General features: G+C 53.2%; 1 protein-coding gene across 2 annotated transcripts; it reads right to left on the minus strand.

Moving 5' to 3' along the window:
- Nucleotides 1-5,297: 5,297 nt before the first annotated feature.
- On the minus strand, nucleotides 5,298-15,629 carry PI16 (peptidase inhibitor 16). 2 transcript variants are annotated; one of them, XM_066359518.1, is made up of 6 exons: nucleotides 15,400-15,629; nucleotides 10,849-11,070; nucleotides 8,094-8,203; nucleotides 7,741-7,829; nucleotides 6,449-7,132; nucleotides 5,298-6,243 (listed from the first exon to the last, which is right to left on the minus strand). In XM_066359518.1, the coding sequence occupies exons 1-6, from the start codon at nucleotides 15,568-15,570 to the stop codon at nucleotides 6,122-6,124; spliced, it is 1,398 nt and encodes a 465-aa protein (XP_066215615.1). In that variant the 5' UTR covers nucleotides 15,571-15,629; the 3' UTR covers nucleotides 5,298-6,121. The 2 variants fall into 2 exon arrangements, with proteins under 2 accessions (XP_066215615.1, XP_066215616.1); XM_066359519.1 differs by having other exon boundaries at nucleotides 6,449-7,135; nucleotides 15,400-15,618.
- Nucleotides 15,630-15,846: the final 217 nt, after the last annotated feature.

The raw sequence follows: 15,846 nt of genomic DNA on the forward strand, positions 1-15,846 counted from the left end.
CAGGCCCTTCGATGCGAGGCGCCCCGTGCCATACTGCCTTTCTCCAGCCCCACGTTGCTGCCCCACCGCTGGCCTCTGTTGGGGCACCTTCTCTTCCTGTTGCTCCACATTCAAGTCCTGTTGGTGCACTGACTGCTTCCCACGGTCCCCAGACTGAGGCACTTGCACCTCGGGCCCTGCGCTAAGCTGGCCGGAGGGCCCTCCCTCTGACATGTGGAGGGGCCCTGTGGAGGAAGAGTGGCTGTGATGGGCTCGGGGAGTTCCCCAAGGAGAGCACTGCTGTTCCCAGCTCATACTCCGGGACTTCGAGTTTCGGGGGCTGTACTGCATTTCCCAGGCTGTCTTCCACGCCCAGAAATGGCTAGGAATGAACTGCATTTCCCAGGCTGTCTTCCACGCCCAGAAATGGCTAGGAATGAACTGCATTTCCCAGGCTGTCTTCCACGCCCAGAAATGGCTAGAAATGAACTGCATTTCCCAGGCTGTCTTCCACGCCCAGAAATGGCTAGAAATGAACTGCATTTCCCAGGCTGTCTTCCACGCCCAGAAATGGCTAGAAGTGACTTTGGTACTCGACACAGAGTCCAGGTTTTATCCCCACCTGCTAAAGCAAGTTTCCAGTCCAGTACTCAGCCAGGTGCATTGTGCATGTTAAACACTCCCTTTGTTCCCTGGTCTCAGCCTTGGAGGCCTGAGGCCTCACCAGCCCTCTGAGCACCTGGCACGTTCCCTGCCAGGCTGAGACACTAGGATGACAAGGTCCACGTCGGGGAGAGGATGTTGGTTGGGTTGGGGCAGACGGGAAGCAGAGCTGTTGGCAGAAGGAGGGGTGACGGGAGCAGGAATATTGTGGGAAGCCTGTCACCGCCCTCCCCTCCTGGGACACGTGATTCTGATGGACAGAGCTAGAAGAGCCTGTGACAGGCCTTTTGGGACCCCCTGTGATAAAGCCTGAGGTGGCAGCGGGAGCCTGTGCTGGTCCCCAGAGGCCTGGAGTCATGCAGCACAGAGCTGGAGCCAACCCTGTCCCCGCTCCTGTCCTCAAGGCCTGAGTGCCAGCCCCGCCCTCTCCACATGTCCTCTCAGCCTCACGGGCTTGTGCTGACATCCCCTCCCTGCCCATGTGTCACTGCTGGCCTGTTTGTACAGAACACCATGTTATTTCCCTCAAAATAAGCTTCCAGTGAGGTCCCTGCTCCTGGTCTTGGGTAGGTTCTCACATGACAGTTTTCCTGAGGGCTGGCCATGGGTGTTCTTTGCAGGAGGCAGGCATAGTCCACTAAAAAACTAGGAAAAAAATGGGTTTGGGCCGCTCAGTTCCACCCTGCCCAGAGACTACCACAGCTGACAACCCCATAGGACCCAGGAGAAGGCAGTGTTAGAAAACAGGCCCAAGAGAGGAGGGAACCCCTCAGGAACAGCGGGATCAACATCTGGACATCCGGGCAACACGCTCATTCCACAGAATAAAGAACAAAAGTCATAGGATTGTCTCAATAGACAGAAAAAGTATTTGACAGAATTTAACATCCTTCATGATAAAAACATTCAAAAACCCTAAGACTACAGAACTCCCGTAACCTAACCATTGATAGAATCTGATGAATGTGAAAAACCCACAAGTAGCACCGAATGGTGAAAGGCCTCATGTTTCCCCTGGAGATCAGGAACCAGTCAAGGATGTCCACTGCTGCCACAGCTCTGTGGCGCCTGGGCGATCAGGCAAGGGAAGAACACTGTCGGGGTCGAAGGAAGAATTAAACTATCTCTGTAGATGACATGATCTTGTATAGAAGAAATCCTAAGGAATCCACTAAAAATACTTCTATAATAAGTGAATGCATCAAGGCTGTAGGATTCAAGATCAATATTCAAAAATCAGTTATATTTCTTCTATTCACTTCCAATTGGACAAAGTGAAAATGAAAATAAGATAAAATTCATTTTAAAAAAGTACTTATGAACACATTTAACAAAGAATTGAAAAACACCTTGAAAACTAAAACGTTAAAAGAAGTCAAGACCCAAATGGAATGGAAAATCATTCTATACTCTTGGATTGGAAAATGTAATATAGTTAAGATAGCAGATTATACACACCCTATTAAAACCTCAGCTGACTTCTTTGCAGAAATTTGACAAGCTGACCCTAAAATTAATATGGAAATTCAAGGGGCCCAGAGTAGCCTAAACAATCTTGAAAAAACAATGTTGGAGGACTTGCACTTCCTGATTTTGAAACTTCCTACCAAGCTGCAGTAATCAGGAGGGTGTGGTACTGGCGTAAAGAGACATACAGACCAGTGGAATAGGATTGAGAGTCCAGAAACACTCAACCTTTGTGGTCACCTGGTTTTGACAAGGGTACTGACAATTAGACGCGGGGAGAGGAACACCGGATATGTATGAACATGCATAAGCATGAAGTTGGGTCCCCATTTTATACCACATACAAAAATTAACTAAAATGTCAAAGATTTCAATGTATAAAGCTCTTGGAAGAAAACATAGGCCTAAGTCTTTGTGACCTTGGATTAGGCACTGGTTCCTCAGCTACAACATCAAAAAGCACAAGCAACAAAATGAAAAAATTGATAAACTGGGTATTGTCAAAATGTAAAACTTGTGTTCAAAGGATATCAACACAAATGGAAAAGACAACCCACAGAATGAGAGCAAACATTTGCAAATCATATATCTGATACGGGACTTGTATCTAGAACATAGAATTCTTAGAACTCCATAATAAGACAAATACCCCAATTTTTAAAAACGGAAAAAAGACTTGAATAAACTTCAGTGCACTTGAAAAGATGCTCATCATTCGTCATCGGGGAAATGCAAATCAAAACCACAGTGAGACACCACTTCACACTCAGGATAGCTGTGATAAAACTGACACAATGACAGTGCTGGTGAAGATGTGGGGAAGTTAAAACCCTGATACAGTGCTGGTTCCCATGTAAAGTTGTGCAGCTAGTTTGGAGAACAGTCTGGTAGTTCCTCAAATAGTTAAACACAGAACTGCCATTTGATCCACAAGTCCACATCTGGAAACTTACCCAAAGGAAATGAAAACAAACCTGGAAGACATTGGCACCCCCACATTCCCAGCCGTGTCATTGACACTAGCCAAGACTTGGAGGTGACCTGTGCGTGCATCCCTGGACGAACGAATAAAGATGATGTACACGCACAATGCGCGCACACACACATGCTGGAATATTATGCAGCCATAAAAGTGAGGAAATTATTGTGACAACATGGATGGACTTCGAGGGCATTATGGTAAGTAAAATACTCTTTAAGTCAGAGAAAGACCGATACTGTCTGATCTTACCTCTATGTGGAATCCAAAACAACAAAACTCAAACTTGGAAAAAGATCAGGCAGATGGGAGGAGGGGAATTAAAGGAAGGTGCTCAAAAGGCACAAACTTCCAGGTCTAAGATAATACCAGGGGCGCTTCCCTTACGTCATGAGCAGCATGATGCTGTAGCGAACACTACTACAGGTAGGGTTATGAGAAAGTTATTAGAAGAGTGAACTCTTAAGAATTCTCATCACAAGGAGAAATTTTTTCTTTCCTATCCTTATTTATATGAGACACCAGTTGTGGTAATTATTTCACAATAAATGTAAATCAAATCATCATGCTCTATGCCTTCAAGTCACACAGCGATGTATGTCAACGGTTTCTCAATAAAGCTGGAGGGGAGTTAGTGTAAGAGTTACCATATGATCCCGAGTTACCATCTGATGCCACGTTTAGATGTATATCCAAGAGAAAGGAAAACATGTCCACACACAAAAACTTACAGGAATGTTTTCTCTCTTCTTTGTGTGTGTGACAGACAGAGAGAGTCAGAGGAACAGATAGGGACAGACGAAGGGAGAGAGATGAGAAACATCAATTCTTTGTTGTGGCTCCTTAGTTGTTCATTGATTGATTTCTCATATGTGCCTTGACTGGGGGGTTACAGCAGACCGACTGACCCCTTGCTCAAGCCAGCGACCTTGTGCTCAAGCTGGTGAGCCTTGCTCAGACCAGATGAGCCCACACTCAAGCGGGCGACCTTGGGGTCTCGAACCTGGGTCCTCCGCGTCCCAGTCCAATGCTCTATCCACTGCGCCACCACCTGGTCAGGTGCTTTTACAGGAATGTTTATAGCAGTATTATCATAGCCAAAAAGTAGAAACAACTGAAATGTCCACCATTTGATGCCTGGGTAAATAAAATGTATTCCATACAATGGAATATTACTTGGCAATGAAAAAGTGTGAAGTACTTCTCTATTCTACAATATGGATGACCCTCGAAAACATCTCACTAAGTGAAGGAAGTCAGACACAACAGGCCACATAGCGTGTGAATCCATTTATACAGAATCTCCAGACTGGGCAAATCCGTAGAGACAATAGGTTAGTGGTGGCTTAGAACTGGGGGTGGGAGAAGTTGGAAGGAAAAGGGGTTGCTAATGGGTATGTATGGGTTTCTTTCTTAGGGTAGTAAAATGGTTCTAAGGTTGACCACAGCTAGGGCCGCACAGCCCTGTGACTACACTTAAAACCATTGAGTGACACAATTTCCATGAGTGAATTTGATGGTATATGAGTTATATCTTAACAGACATTATAAATTATAGACACATATGGAAGGCATGCAGCACTGGCCTGGTTTGAACGCCTCCTTTTTAACTGCTGACACTGCCTTCGGCCTGGAGACAGTCGCTCTGCCCCTCCTCACCACTGCAGCCTGGTCCCACGTCACCCTCAGTCCACTAGTGCTGGCCCTACACACAAACGCGCACACACACGCCTGTGCTTTCCTGCCCCATGGCATTTCCAGACAATCCTGTCGTGCTCCCCTAGGGGGGTGTCTGGGACTCCAGCAACCACCAAGGCTTGGTAAAGCCATGCCTGAGCTACATTTCTGCCCTTCTGCACCAGATGGGCCTGGGTAGCAGTGCCCTTGTGAAGAGATCGCATACCAGTCTTTGACCCTGGGTACCAAACCCAACTTGGCCCCACTGGTGACTCCGGGAGCTGGTAGAGTCAGCCCAACGCCCTTGGCCTTCCCTGGTCCTTTCTGTTCCCTGCCAGAAACCTGAGGATTTACGGGGGTGGGGGGGTGGGGGTGGACGGTTATAGAAAGGAAAGGAAGGGCGCCCTAATGAATTAAAGGGAGTATTTGGGGATAGTGAGGTGTGAAAGAGAAGGAACAGGTGCCACAGGTTGGTACGGGAAGTGTCGAGCCTCTTCAGGGCCACCCGCCCCTTGCAAAAATGGAGACGGGGTACTCTTACACGGACTTTTATTCAGGATCGGGACTGCTTCCCTTCCCTGGTCTCTGCCTGCCCACCCATAGGACCCCAGCAGGTGGGGCTTGTCCATCTGCCACACAGCCACCCCACCCTGCCATTACCCAGCAAGTGGGGAGAGAACCCCCCCTTGCGTAGGCAGACAGCCCCAGGCCGTGCAGGCAGGGCCCTCCCCAGGATCCCTGCCCACCCCCCAGCCCCACCCAGCCTGACACAGGAGGGGCAGGAGGGGTCTGGGCCAGAGGGGCAGTCATCGGGCGGCAACCTGAGCTTGCTGCCCGCCGGGCCAAGATGTCTGGGCGAGGCGCGTGCCCTGTAGCCTTCCCCTTCCAGAGGGCCTTCAGCCAAGAAGCATCTTGTCTGGGGCTCTGGGGACAAGGTTGGGGAGATGGCAGAAGGACAGCTGATCTCCTCACTCTGCGAAGTCAGGAGGCATGCCTGGAGGCAGCCCAGGGTCAGATGTTTCCAGGGAGAGGTTGGGCTGGGAGGGCCAAGGGGCTCCTGGGAAGCCCCGAGAGCTTCTGTCCCTAGAAGAGCAGGAGCTTGGCCACAAGAACGCTGCTCAGAACAGCCTGCAGCTAGCTGAGGGGTGGGCCGCCCCAGAGGCAGAGGCACCCCTAGGACAGGGCCAGGGATCGGCACGGCCTGGGGCCTGGCCGGAAGCTGAAGTGAAGGGGGCCTTTGGGCCACAGAGCAGGACCTGCCCGGAAGCTGTCACTTCTTACTTAGAAAAAGACAACCCAGAGTGGACATGAGGCTGGGGTCCCCTCAGCAGGCCTTGCCTTTGAGTGGTGACCCCTTCAGAAGATTCCAGCCAACACCAGGGGAGGCAGTAGCATCAGACCCAGGAGAGGGCCCCAGATGCGACCAGGGCCCAGGTTCAGCCCTGACTTGATTTGCTGCTTTTCAGGGTCCCCCGCACCTGCAGGAAGGAAGAGGGCTTGCCTCAGCCTGGAAACAGCTCTGCCTGGCCTCCACCCAACCCCCAGGCACACGGGGGCCCAGCGGCCCAGGAGAAAGCTATCTGGAGGGCACTGCACCCTCATGCCCACACCGCCCATGTTGGGGACAGAATGCTGGCAATCAGGAGTCAGGAGGGAATGTAGGACAGACACTACAGGCCTTACCTGCCAAGGATGACTGCAGGGCCAGGGTTCGCCCGCCAATGGCATTATTCGTGGCAGAGGTATTAGGGAAGTTGGGTGTGGACTTGGAGAAGTTGGAGGTGTGTCCCATGTGGTCGAGGGTGGCCTGCAGCTCACCTGGCTCGTCCTGGGCTGGAGAAACTGAGGCCAGGACCTCACTGGAGGAAAGCAACTCAGCCTCAGCCTCACTCATCACCTGGGAGTGGGGTAGTAGCTCTTGTGTCCCTGTCGGGGACACCTCAAGGTGCAGAGAACTCTCTGGGCTCCCGGAGGGCACTGTTGTCCTGCTGGCCTCTTCGTCTACCGACTTGGGGATAGGCTCATGGGTCGATTTGGGGGAGGTAGCTCGTCCCTCATCCCAGGAGAATAGGCTGTGAGTTTCCAAAAAGGAAAGGCCCTCAGTTGTTAAGGAAGATGGAGCCTCGGTTGCCATGGAGGTGGTGCCTTCTGTTGCTAAGGAAGATGGGGCCTTGGTCTCTAAGGCAGGTAGAGCCTTGGTTGCCAGGGAGCCTGAGACTTCTGTTACCATGAAGGATGGAGCTTCTGTTGCCCAGGAAGAAGAGATACCCCCTTTTATGGAGGCTGAGGTTTCAGTTGCCAGGGAAGATGTGCTCTCAGTTATCAGGTGAGGCAACTCCTGAGCCTCCTCTGAGTCTCTGATAGGTTCTGCTAAGAGAGACAAGGCCTGGCATTAATGCTTCGAGCAGGACCCCATATCCCTCACCCTACCACAATCAAGGTGAGGCGACCAAGTGTCCTCCTAAGACACACAAACACACATACACACACCCTCTCCGGGGAATGTGTTCCTCATTGATAATAAAAGCTATTTCTTGTGATCGACACAGTTGCTCCTCCATCCACCTCTTCTTCTCTCTGTACTCGCACTTCCACTATTTCAGGGGACTTCTGGGGGACCCCAGCACCTAATACGCCCATCGTCGTCCCTCTGGCCCCGCCCACAACGGCCCCGCCCACCCCGGGCTTTCCCCATCTGACCACGCCCACCTCCGGAGCCGCGGGACTCCGGCTACCCTCTACCTGGAGGGTTGAAATTCGATCACTTGGAACGACGGGACGACAAAGTGACTGCGCAAGGAATTGCAAAATGGGCTTGGGAACCCGATGGGATGGGACTGCCGAGGGTCCCTGGAGGTCGCGTCCCGCCGGGCCCCTCCCCTGTCCTCACACCGCTCAGGAGCCGCAGGACAGTCCAGACAGTCCGCGTCCCTCTCCTTCCTCTCCATCCCCACCCCACCCCATCCCCGACTCACCACAGAGGGAGTTCTCGCAGCCGTAGCCCAAGGGACACTGGGAACACGGGGTCCCCTCCTGGTAGGGTCTCCGCCCTCTCACGTTCCCCCTGCCGGAGGCAAGAAGAATGCTGGGGGGAAGGGCGGGATCCCTGGCCACCCCTCACCCTAGCCCTTGCACATACACCTAGACCTGAAGGGCCCCTGGCTCTTATTGCTCCCAACTGACTTGCTGGGCCAATGAAAGCAGACTCCTGCAGGTGCCCTCGCGGCTCCCTCACGGGTATCCGGCACAGGCTCCAGATCCGCCCCCTCCCACTGTCCTTAGACTGTGTCCAACTCCTCTGCCTTCCCCGGGGCCCTCTCGGACTCACGGGGGCTCATAGTTGCAAACCAGCAGGTGGATATCGGTCTCGTCAGTGCCCTGGAGTTTCTCACAGAAGTGGGAGCCGCAGCCAATCCTGTCGGTCTTGGCCCAGACCACCTGGAGAAGGGCAAGCCCAACCCTTTAGCGTGGGTGGGACGGCCCCTGGCGTGTCTCTCTGCACCAGCCTTTACAGGTGGGGACAGGAGCTGTGCTTACAGCTGGGCTGGTGAGATCCAAGCCCCTGAGGACATGCAGCCTGTGGACAAAACTCTGAACAGGGGGCGTGGGGTGGGCGTGGAGAATTTGTCCCGAACAGACTACTTTCCCTGTCAACTATTACTTCACCAGGCCTCTCTTCTGAGAGCCTTCCTTTTATTTATTCATTCATTCATTCATTTTAGAGAGGAGAGGGAGAGACAGAGAGAGAGAGAAGGGGGGGAGGAGCAGGAAGCATCAACTCCCATATGTGCCTTGACCAGGCAAGCCCAGGGTTTTGAACCGGCAACTTCAGCACTTCCAGGTCGACGCTTTATCCACTGCGCCACCACAGGTCAGGCCTGAAAACCTTCCTTTTGATATACCCCATAAATTTTCCTGTGGGCTGTTCCTAGAGGCTCTTACGTTTTAAACAAGGGAATTAAAAAAAAAAAAAAAAAAAAAACACCCAAAAAACTACCACCAACAAAAAACTATAAAAAGCCCTGGTGGCATAGCTCTGTTGGTTAGCGCATCATCCCGAAGCTCAGAGATTGCTGGTTTGATCCCCAATCAGGGCACATACAGGAACAAATCTGTGTTTTTGTCTCTCTCACTCTCTCTCCTTTCCTCTCTCGCTAAAGTCAATTAGAAAAAAATTTTAAACGGGATATATCCAAAGGAATTAATCTCAAATGGGAGAATCTTAAACATTAGCAAGAAGCAAAATCCAAAGAAGGAAACAGGAGGAACCATTTTGGAAGTGGGGCTTTCCCCAAACCACAAGTAAGCAGGGACCTGCTCGGCCATCTCTTGGTGTGGGTCTCCCAGCTGCTAGGAGTTCTGTCTTAAATATAAAACTGAAAAGACAAAGCAATCTTTGCACACTGCCCTGGGCTGAGACCAGCAACCTCCCCTTTGCTGTTTAGGCCCAGTCTGCCCAGGAGTCACTCAAACTGGGTCAGTTTTTGCTGTGAGACCTGGCTATGGCTATCTGTTCTGTACACCCTCCTGGGACTGGGGTCTCTCTGCTTCAATCAGCTGAGGGCCCTCCAGCTGTCGAGCATCTCCCAGGCAGAAATGACCCAGTGCCTGTGCACTCAGCCCTGGAGAGCACTGGGGCAGAGGTGGGACGGACCCACTTCTGCCCGGCACCAACAGCAATCCCTGCGGAGAAGGCGGGTGGTGTGAGAGGTGGCAGGATACAGAGGGAGGCCTGCACCCTCACAACTTCCTGATCTCTGTGGGTGATGTTGGGATTTCCTGCCCTAAAGATTAGCACTAGGCCCTGGCCAGTTGGCTCAGTGGTAGAGCGTCGGCCTGGCGTGTGGAAGTCCCGGGTTCGATTCCCGGCCAGGGCACACAGGAGAGGCGCCCATCTACTTCTCCACCCCTCCCCCTCTCCTTCCTCTCTGTCTCTCTCTTCCCCTCCCGCAGCGGAGGCTCCATTGGAGCAAAGATGGCCTGGGCGCTGGGGATGGCTCCTTGGCCTCTGCCCCAGGCGCTAGAGTGGCTCTGGTCGCGACAGAGCGACGCCCGGGGGGGGGGGGGGGCAGAGCGTCGCCCCCTGGTGGGCATGCCGGGTGGATCCTGGTCGGGCGCATGCGGGAGTCTGTCTGACTGTCTCTCCCGGTTTCCAGCTTCAGAAAAATACAAAAAAAAAAAAAAAAAAAAGATTAGCACTAAAAATACCATTCAAATGAGGCACTAGGAAATGGAATTGGTGGATATGAGTGGGAAGATGGTTGGTTTATTTTTCTTTGTCTTTAAAAACAAAACAAAATCCTGTTGTGTTAATGTTGAACAACACATAAGCAGGGGAAGGAGGAAAACAGAATTCAGTAACTCTAATGTTACCACCCCCCATACCTCTTAGCTGCAAACACGAAGTTCCAAAATGTAGAGAAACCGGACATCAGCAAAAAGTGACTGTGACAGGCAAGCCATGCTTTTTCCCTGAAACCTTCTTTCAGTGACAATTTGCTCTTATTACACATAGTTTTTAAAAGTAAAAGAAAAAATTAAACAAACAAAATTGTCTGTTTCCTTTATTTGTCCTTGGCAGATTAGAAGGAGCAACTCAGACATCGTGAGAAATGACAGAAAGATAGTGAGAGAGAAGCCCGATTGTGTGGGGGAGCCCACTGCTGGGGCAAAAGCTCCGCATGTCGCATGTCGTAAGCCAGAGGATAGGACCGCTTAGAGCTTGGGCATGATCGCCCTGTGCAATAACTACCATCGAGAAACGGGCTCTGAGACCCCTAACTTAGGTCCCTCAGGACCAGAAGGCCCAGAGAGGCGGCCTGGGTTTTCAGATGGTGGTTTTTAAAGAGGAAACTGAACATGGTGTAGTCGGTGTGAGAAGCAGACTTCGTCAGAGGCCTAGACAACCATGAATAGCTAAGGAAAGACGACTTTTATGAAGCATCTAAGGGGCTTAGAGAGTGGAGTACAGGTACTAGTGGGCAGTGATGAGACAGGTGGCCCCGCCCCTGTTCTGAGGCCACGCCCACTTCTCGTGTGGTCCCGCCTACTGCTCACCCAGCCCAGCCCACCAGGGCTCGCACCTGCGTGTAGTGGCCGCACATTTGACCCTGGTCGCAGGTGGCGGCGCTGAAGTTGTAGTGCTCGCGCTCGTGGTGCCACTCCTCCACCGCCAGCGGCACGTCCATGCCCTCGTCCGTGATGGCGAACAGGTTCTCACCGCGCCGCCCGCGCTCCTTGTTGTGGCCCCACACGCACTGCTGAGCATAGGCCTTGGCGAAGGCGGCCAGCTCCTCGTCCCACCTCTGCGGGGAGGAAGGTGAGAACGCCTCGGGCTCAGTGGAGGCAGAAGAGGGGCGTGAGAGAGGGGGGTGAGGATGCCCATAGTTTTGGGCAGAGAAAAAGGTTGAGGGTTTCCTGGGGGCTCCCGGCGATCGGAGACCCTCCCCTCCCCAGCTGGGTGAATCTTGGCTTTGCTCTGGAACAGGTCTCTGCTCCTGGTGGGCTTCCCGGGGGAGGTGGTAAGGTGCCACCCCCAGGCTGTGGAGTTACAAAACTTGGGACCGTTCACCAGCTGGGTGATTTTGGACAGATTGCCTAAACTTTCTGAATTCTCATAGGATGCTGGGAAAAGGAAATGAGATGATGTTTGTGACAATGGTATTATTAATTAATATTAATAACCTAGCCTGGCCTATGGTGGGCCAGCGGATGGAGTGTTGACCTGGAACGCTGAGGTCGTCAGTTCAAAACCCTGGCTTGCCGGGGTCAAGGCACATACGAGAAGTAACTACTACAAGTTAATGTTTCCTGCTTCTCCACCACTTTCTTTCTCTCTCTCTCTCTCTCTCTCTCTCTCTCTCTCTCCTCTCTAAAATCAATAAATAAAATCAATAAATAGAATCTTTAAAAATATATTAATATCCTAAGTAAAAGGTGGGTAACAATGCTTCTGCCTACCTCCGAGGACTGCCTGAACTGCTCTGAAGACCACAAGATGTCCAGTGAGATGTTGGGTTGTTTATTCAGCCATTCACCTCCCGCACCCCTCCCAGCAAACATCTGACTTGGGGTGACCATTCCCTCTCAGCCCACTCTCTCCTTGGGAAGGCCCAGTCCTCACGGCTTTATCAGCTGCAGGGTTCCATTCTGAGTGCTGTTCCCCAATGCTCTCAATTCTTGTCAACTGCCAATTCCTTTCTCCAAGAAAAGTAAGTGTCTCAGTGTATCTGAGACACTGTGTCACTGAGAGGTCTCTTTTCAGAGCCTTGGTGGCCCAAAGAGCTGTTTATCCTGAAGGCTGTGTTCTCCAGTGGGGACCTCAGGTATGACAGCGGGAGGGTAGCATTTTAAGTTAGGGGGCCTCTGAGGTTCTCCGCCCCTGGCTGGGGGACAGGCTCAGTGTAGGTGAGAAGAGGGGTTAACAAGGCATCTGAACAGAGGGTTTGAGAAGGGAGGCCTGGATCCCATTAAACTTTGTCCTGGTCTCTGCTGGAAATGGAGTTCCTGGCCAAAACCCTTGCTCCACCCTTGGGGACCCATCCAGCGGTGGGAGCCAGACAGCCCATAAAGCACCAGGAGCTTGGGTGACAGAGGGGAGAGAGCTGTGTGTCCACACCCACTCCCCACCCACCACGGGTCTCAACAGCAGCTGCCTGGGCTGTGGGTGGGAGCTCTGGGCTGGGACAGCCCTGCTGCTGTGACTTTGGGTGAATCCTTTTTTCTTTTTGGGCTATTTTGTGGCAAATCACTAGCCCCTAAGATTGTCTCAAACTCCAGCAATAGTGGGCGACAGGGAGGGCTAAAGAGCCAGGGTGCTGGGAACGAGGATCAGGGTGTCTGGAATGATCTGCTGGACTCCAGACCAGTCTGTACCGCCTTCGGGCAGGGCAGTGACGTGTCCCTACTGTCTGGCACACAGCAGGTGCTCAGCAGATACTTGCCAACTGCCGATGGCTGAGACAGGGCCCTGCTTCACGCAGTCTCCCCTGCAGAGCCTGCTGGCGTTTCCATTCTGACTAGATGCCTGGAGTCCCACCATGAGAGAGAGTCAGTGGTTTGGGTGTAGAGGCTTCTCAGTGGTCCAGAGACCCCTGGGGAGTTTCAGAAGTCACGACACCCACCCACATTGGCCACATGGTCAGCGTGTGAAAACAACTCCATTTATTCACTTACTATCTCATTCATTCATTCATTCATTCACTCATTCAACAGTCTTGGGACACCGAGCCAGCCCTGAGGCAACAAGGACCAAGAAGCCCAAATTCACATTGTCATAAGCCACTAATTTGGCCACCCTGTGGTAAATGACAGGTACGCAATGGGTAGTGTAGAGACACCAAAGCCCAACCTGGAGGTGGAGGACAGTGGGCTAAATGTTGAAGAAGAGACACCAGCCCGGTGGCGAGGGAAGGAGCGCCCCGAGCAGAAGGTGCTGCATGAGCAACATCATGCGGGAGAGAAACAGTGTTTCGCTGGGGACAGACAAGCAGTCGGGTTACTGATGGAGAACGTGGGTGGGGAGGAGGCTAGAGAGCTAGGCAGGGGCCAGACACACAGAGAGAGCCTTCTTGGGAGTTGGAGCACTATCCTGAGGCATGAGGGGGCCGGTGGGAGCCAGTGAGGGATTTTGAGTAGGGTCAGGCCTGTGTTGATCGGATCATTCATTCTGGTGGAAGAGGCCTGAGCCCGGGGAAGCAGGTAGAGGCTGTTCTAGGAGTCCTTGGGAGAAGAAATGAAAGACTGAACCAGGCCAAAGAGATAAAGGGGTGGGGGAGAGGACTCAAGGAAAATCGAGCCTTCTGGGAGGTCCAAGGGGTGATGGTTAGATATGGAGGCTGTGAGAGAGAAAGAGTCCACGATAACCCACCCACACTGGCCCCACTCAGGAGCCGTTCCCTCTTATTAATCAGATACTTACTGCACCCTTACTGACTGTCAGGCACTGTTCCCTCATCTAATCCTTACAACCACTCTACAAGGTGGTTGTTATACTGTTCTCATCCCCAGTTTACAGGTGAGGACGCTGAGGCACAGAGAGGTTAAGCACCTTGGCGGAGGTCACACAGCGAATAAATGGCAAAGTTAAGATTTGAATCCGGGCCTTCTGGCTGCAGAGTCTCTGCATCTGCCACTGCTGAGGTGAGGTTGCACCTGAGCTTTGTTCCCACCAGGCAGTAGCATGTCCCCTCAATACCCGAACTGCTTCCCTGAATGTTGCCCCATCCCTGAGGCCCATCTCTGCAAGCAAAGCAGCCCCCAGCCTGGGTAGCTCCCCAGCCTCAGCCAGCCAGGCTGCGGGGCATTAAAGATCTACAGATGGGGAAACTGAGGCTCAACAATGAGCTCCCGGCCTCAGTCAGGGAGCTGGTGGCAGAGCGGGTACCGGATCTTTGTCTGCAGAACCCGGATCCCCAGGCCCACAGGGGTTGTGTCGCGGTGCTGTGTGTGTCTAGAGCACCCCTAAGAGCTCTCTCATGGGTCATCCTGTCTGACGCTCAGGGCGGGGTTGCCGGCCCCATGGGATAGGTCAGGAGACACAGGTAGGCCTTTGAGGGTGAAGGGGCCCACCAGAGTCACTGCGCCGGATTGACCCAGCTGTTAAAACTCTGCTCTCAGACCTCCAGGCTCGCTGCTGTGTTCCCGGGAGTGACCTTCCTCTCGGACACTAGTATGGCTCCCTGGGCACTGCCCATCAAGCTTCCAGGCCACCTGAGGGGGATTGGGGAGGAGGGGCCAGTCTGGCCCTCGGGGGTGGGGGGCAGGAAGGGGCTGAATTTCTCACTTTCTCTCTTTCAGCACTGACAGTAAACATCCTGCCCCTCACCCTGCCATCAGAATGCACTCCCTCCCTGCCAGAAGTAAGCGTCACCCCGAATCCCGCTTCTGTCATCTGTGGGCATGTCCACGTATGTTTACTACATCGGCCTGTGTCACCACCTGTGTACAACAGTGTTTTGTACATTTTTAAACTTCATGTAAATATATCCTAATATATATATTTCATTCCTCCCCTCCACACTCAGTATTCTATCTGGGGAGTCAGTCTGTGTGGACATATATGTAACTCCAATTATGTCCTCACTTTACAGATGAGGAACTGAGGATCCTTGTTAGGTTAAGGGACTCACCCAAAGGCACAGGTCGTACAGGTGGGTGAGACAGATCTGAACTGGGATCCAGAGTCGCCCTGTCTGCTTCTGCCCCTCCCTCCGTGCTCACCCCACCCCCGCAAGGTGCCTGGCCCCATCCTGCTGTCCTGTTCCCTCTTGTCTCCTTGGAAGGCGTCTGAAAGACCGCTGTCACCAGGGTGTTCCCCCTCCCAGGGGCACATGCTGTCTAGGAAGTGCCGGGAGGGGGCATTGGAGGGGGAAGCCACGACATCCAGGCCTGGCTCTGTCTGCTGAGGGGTCTGCAAACCCCTGAAGAACCGGCCTGTTCCTGAGCCTCAGTTTCCCCATCTGTAAAATGGGGCTGCTTACGGGGACCTGTGACTCAGAACCTCGGAGACTCTGTCACTGACCCAGGAGGTGAGTCTGGGAGGAAAGCTTCAGCGAAGGGGCGGGAGGGGTTGGTGCGAGGCCCTGCCCAGCGCCCTTCAGTCCTCCCGGGTGACTGCCTCTGGCCACACTCACCATTTGCAGCATGTCAGAGGCCGGTGGGGACACATGGGCACGGTAGAGGTTGTGCAGCTCCACCATCACACGCCTCTCGTCGTCACTGAGGGCTCCGGCCGGGCCTGCGGTGGCCACCAGCAGGAGCAGTGGCGGCAGCAGCCGCACCGGCAGACTGCAGGAACCGTGCATGGTGGCCAGCCCTCTCTGCCTCTCCCGGCCAGGGGTCTGGCAGCTGGATTTAAAGTTCCTCCCACACCAGCACCACCCTGGCTGGGGCGGCGGGAGGGGCCGTCTGAAGGCCTAGCCCGGCTCACACGATGTCTTGGGGAGGGCCGGGTGCTTGGGTCCCGACCAGAGTTGAGTTCACTCCCAGCATTGAACTCCCCTCAGAGTCCTTGGCAAAGGCCTCCCTTCTCTCAGTAGCGGGGGCTCAGGCCAAGAGCCGCGTGAGAGCCGCGGTCCTCC

The sequence above is a fragment of the Saccopteryx leptura genome, chromosome 1 (assembly GCF_036850995.1).
Source record: "Saccopteryx leptura isolate mSacLep1 chromosome 1, mSacLep1_pri_phased_curated, whole genome shotgun sequence".
Taxonomy (NCBI): domain Eukaryota; kingdom Metazoa; phylum Chordata; class Mammalia; order Chiroptera; family Emballonuridae; genus Saccopteryx; species Saccopteryx leptura.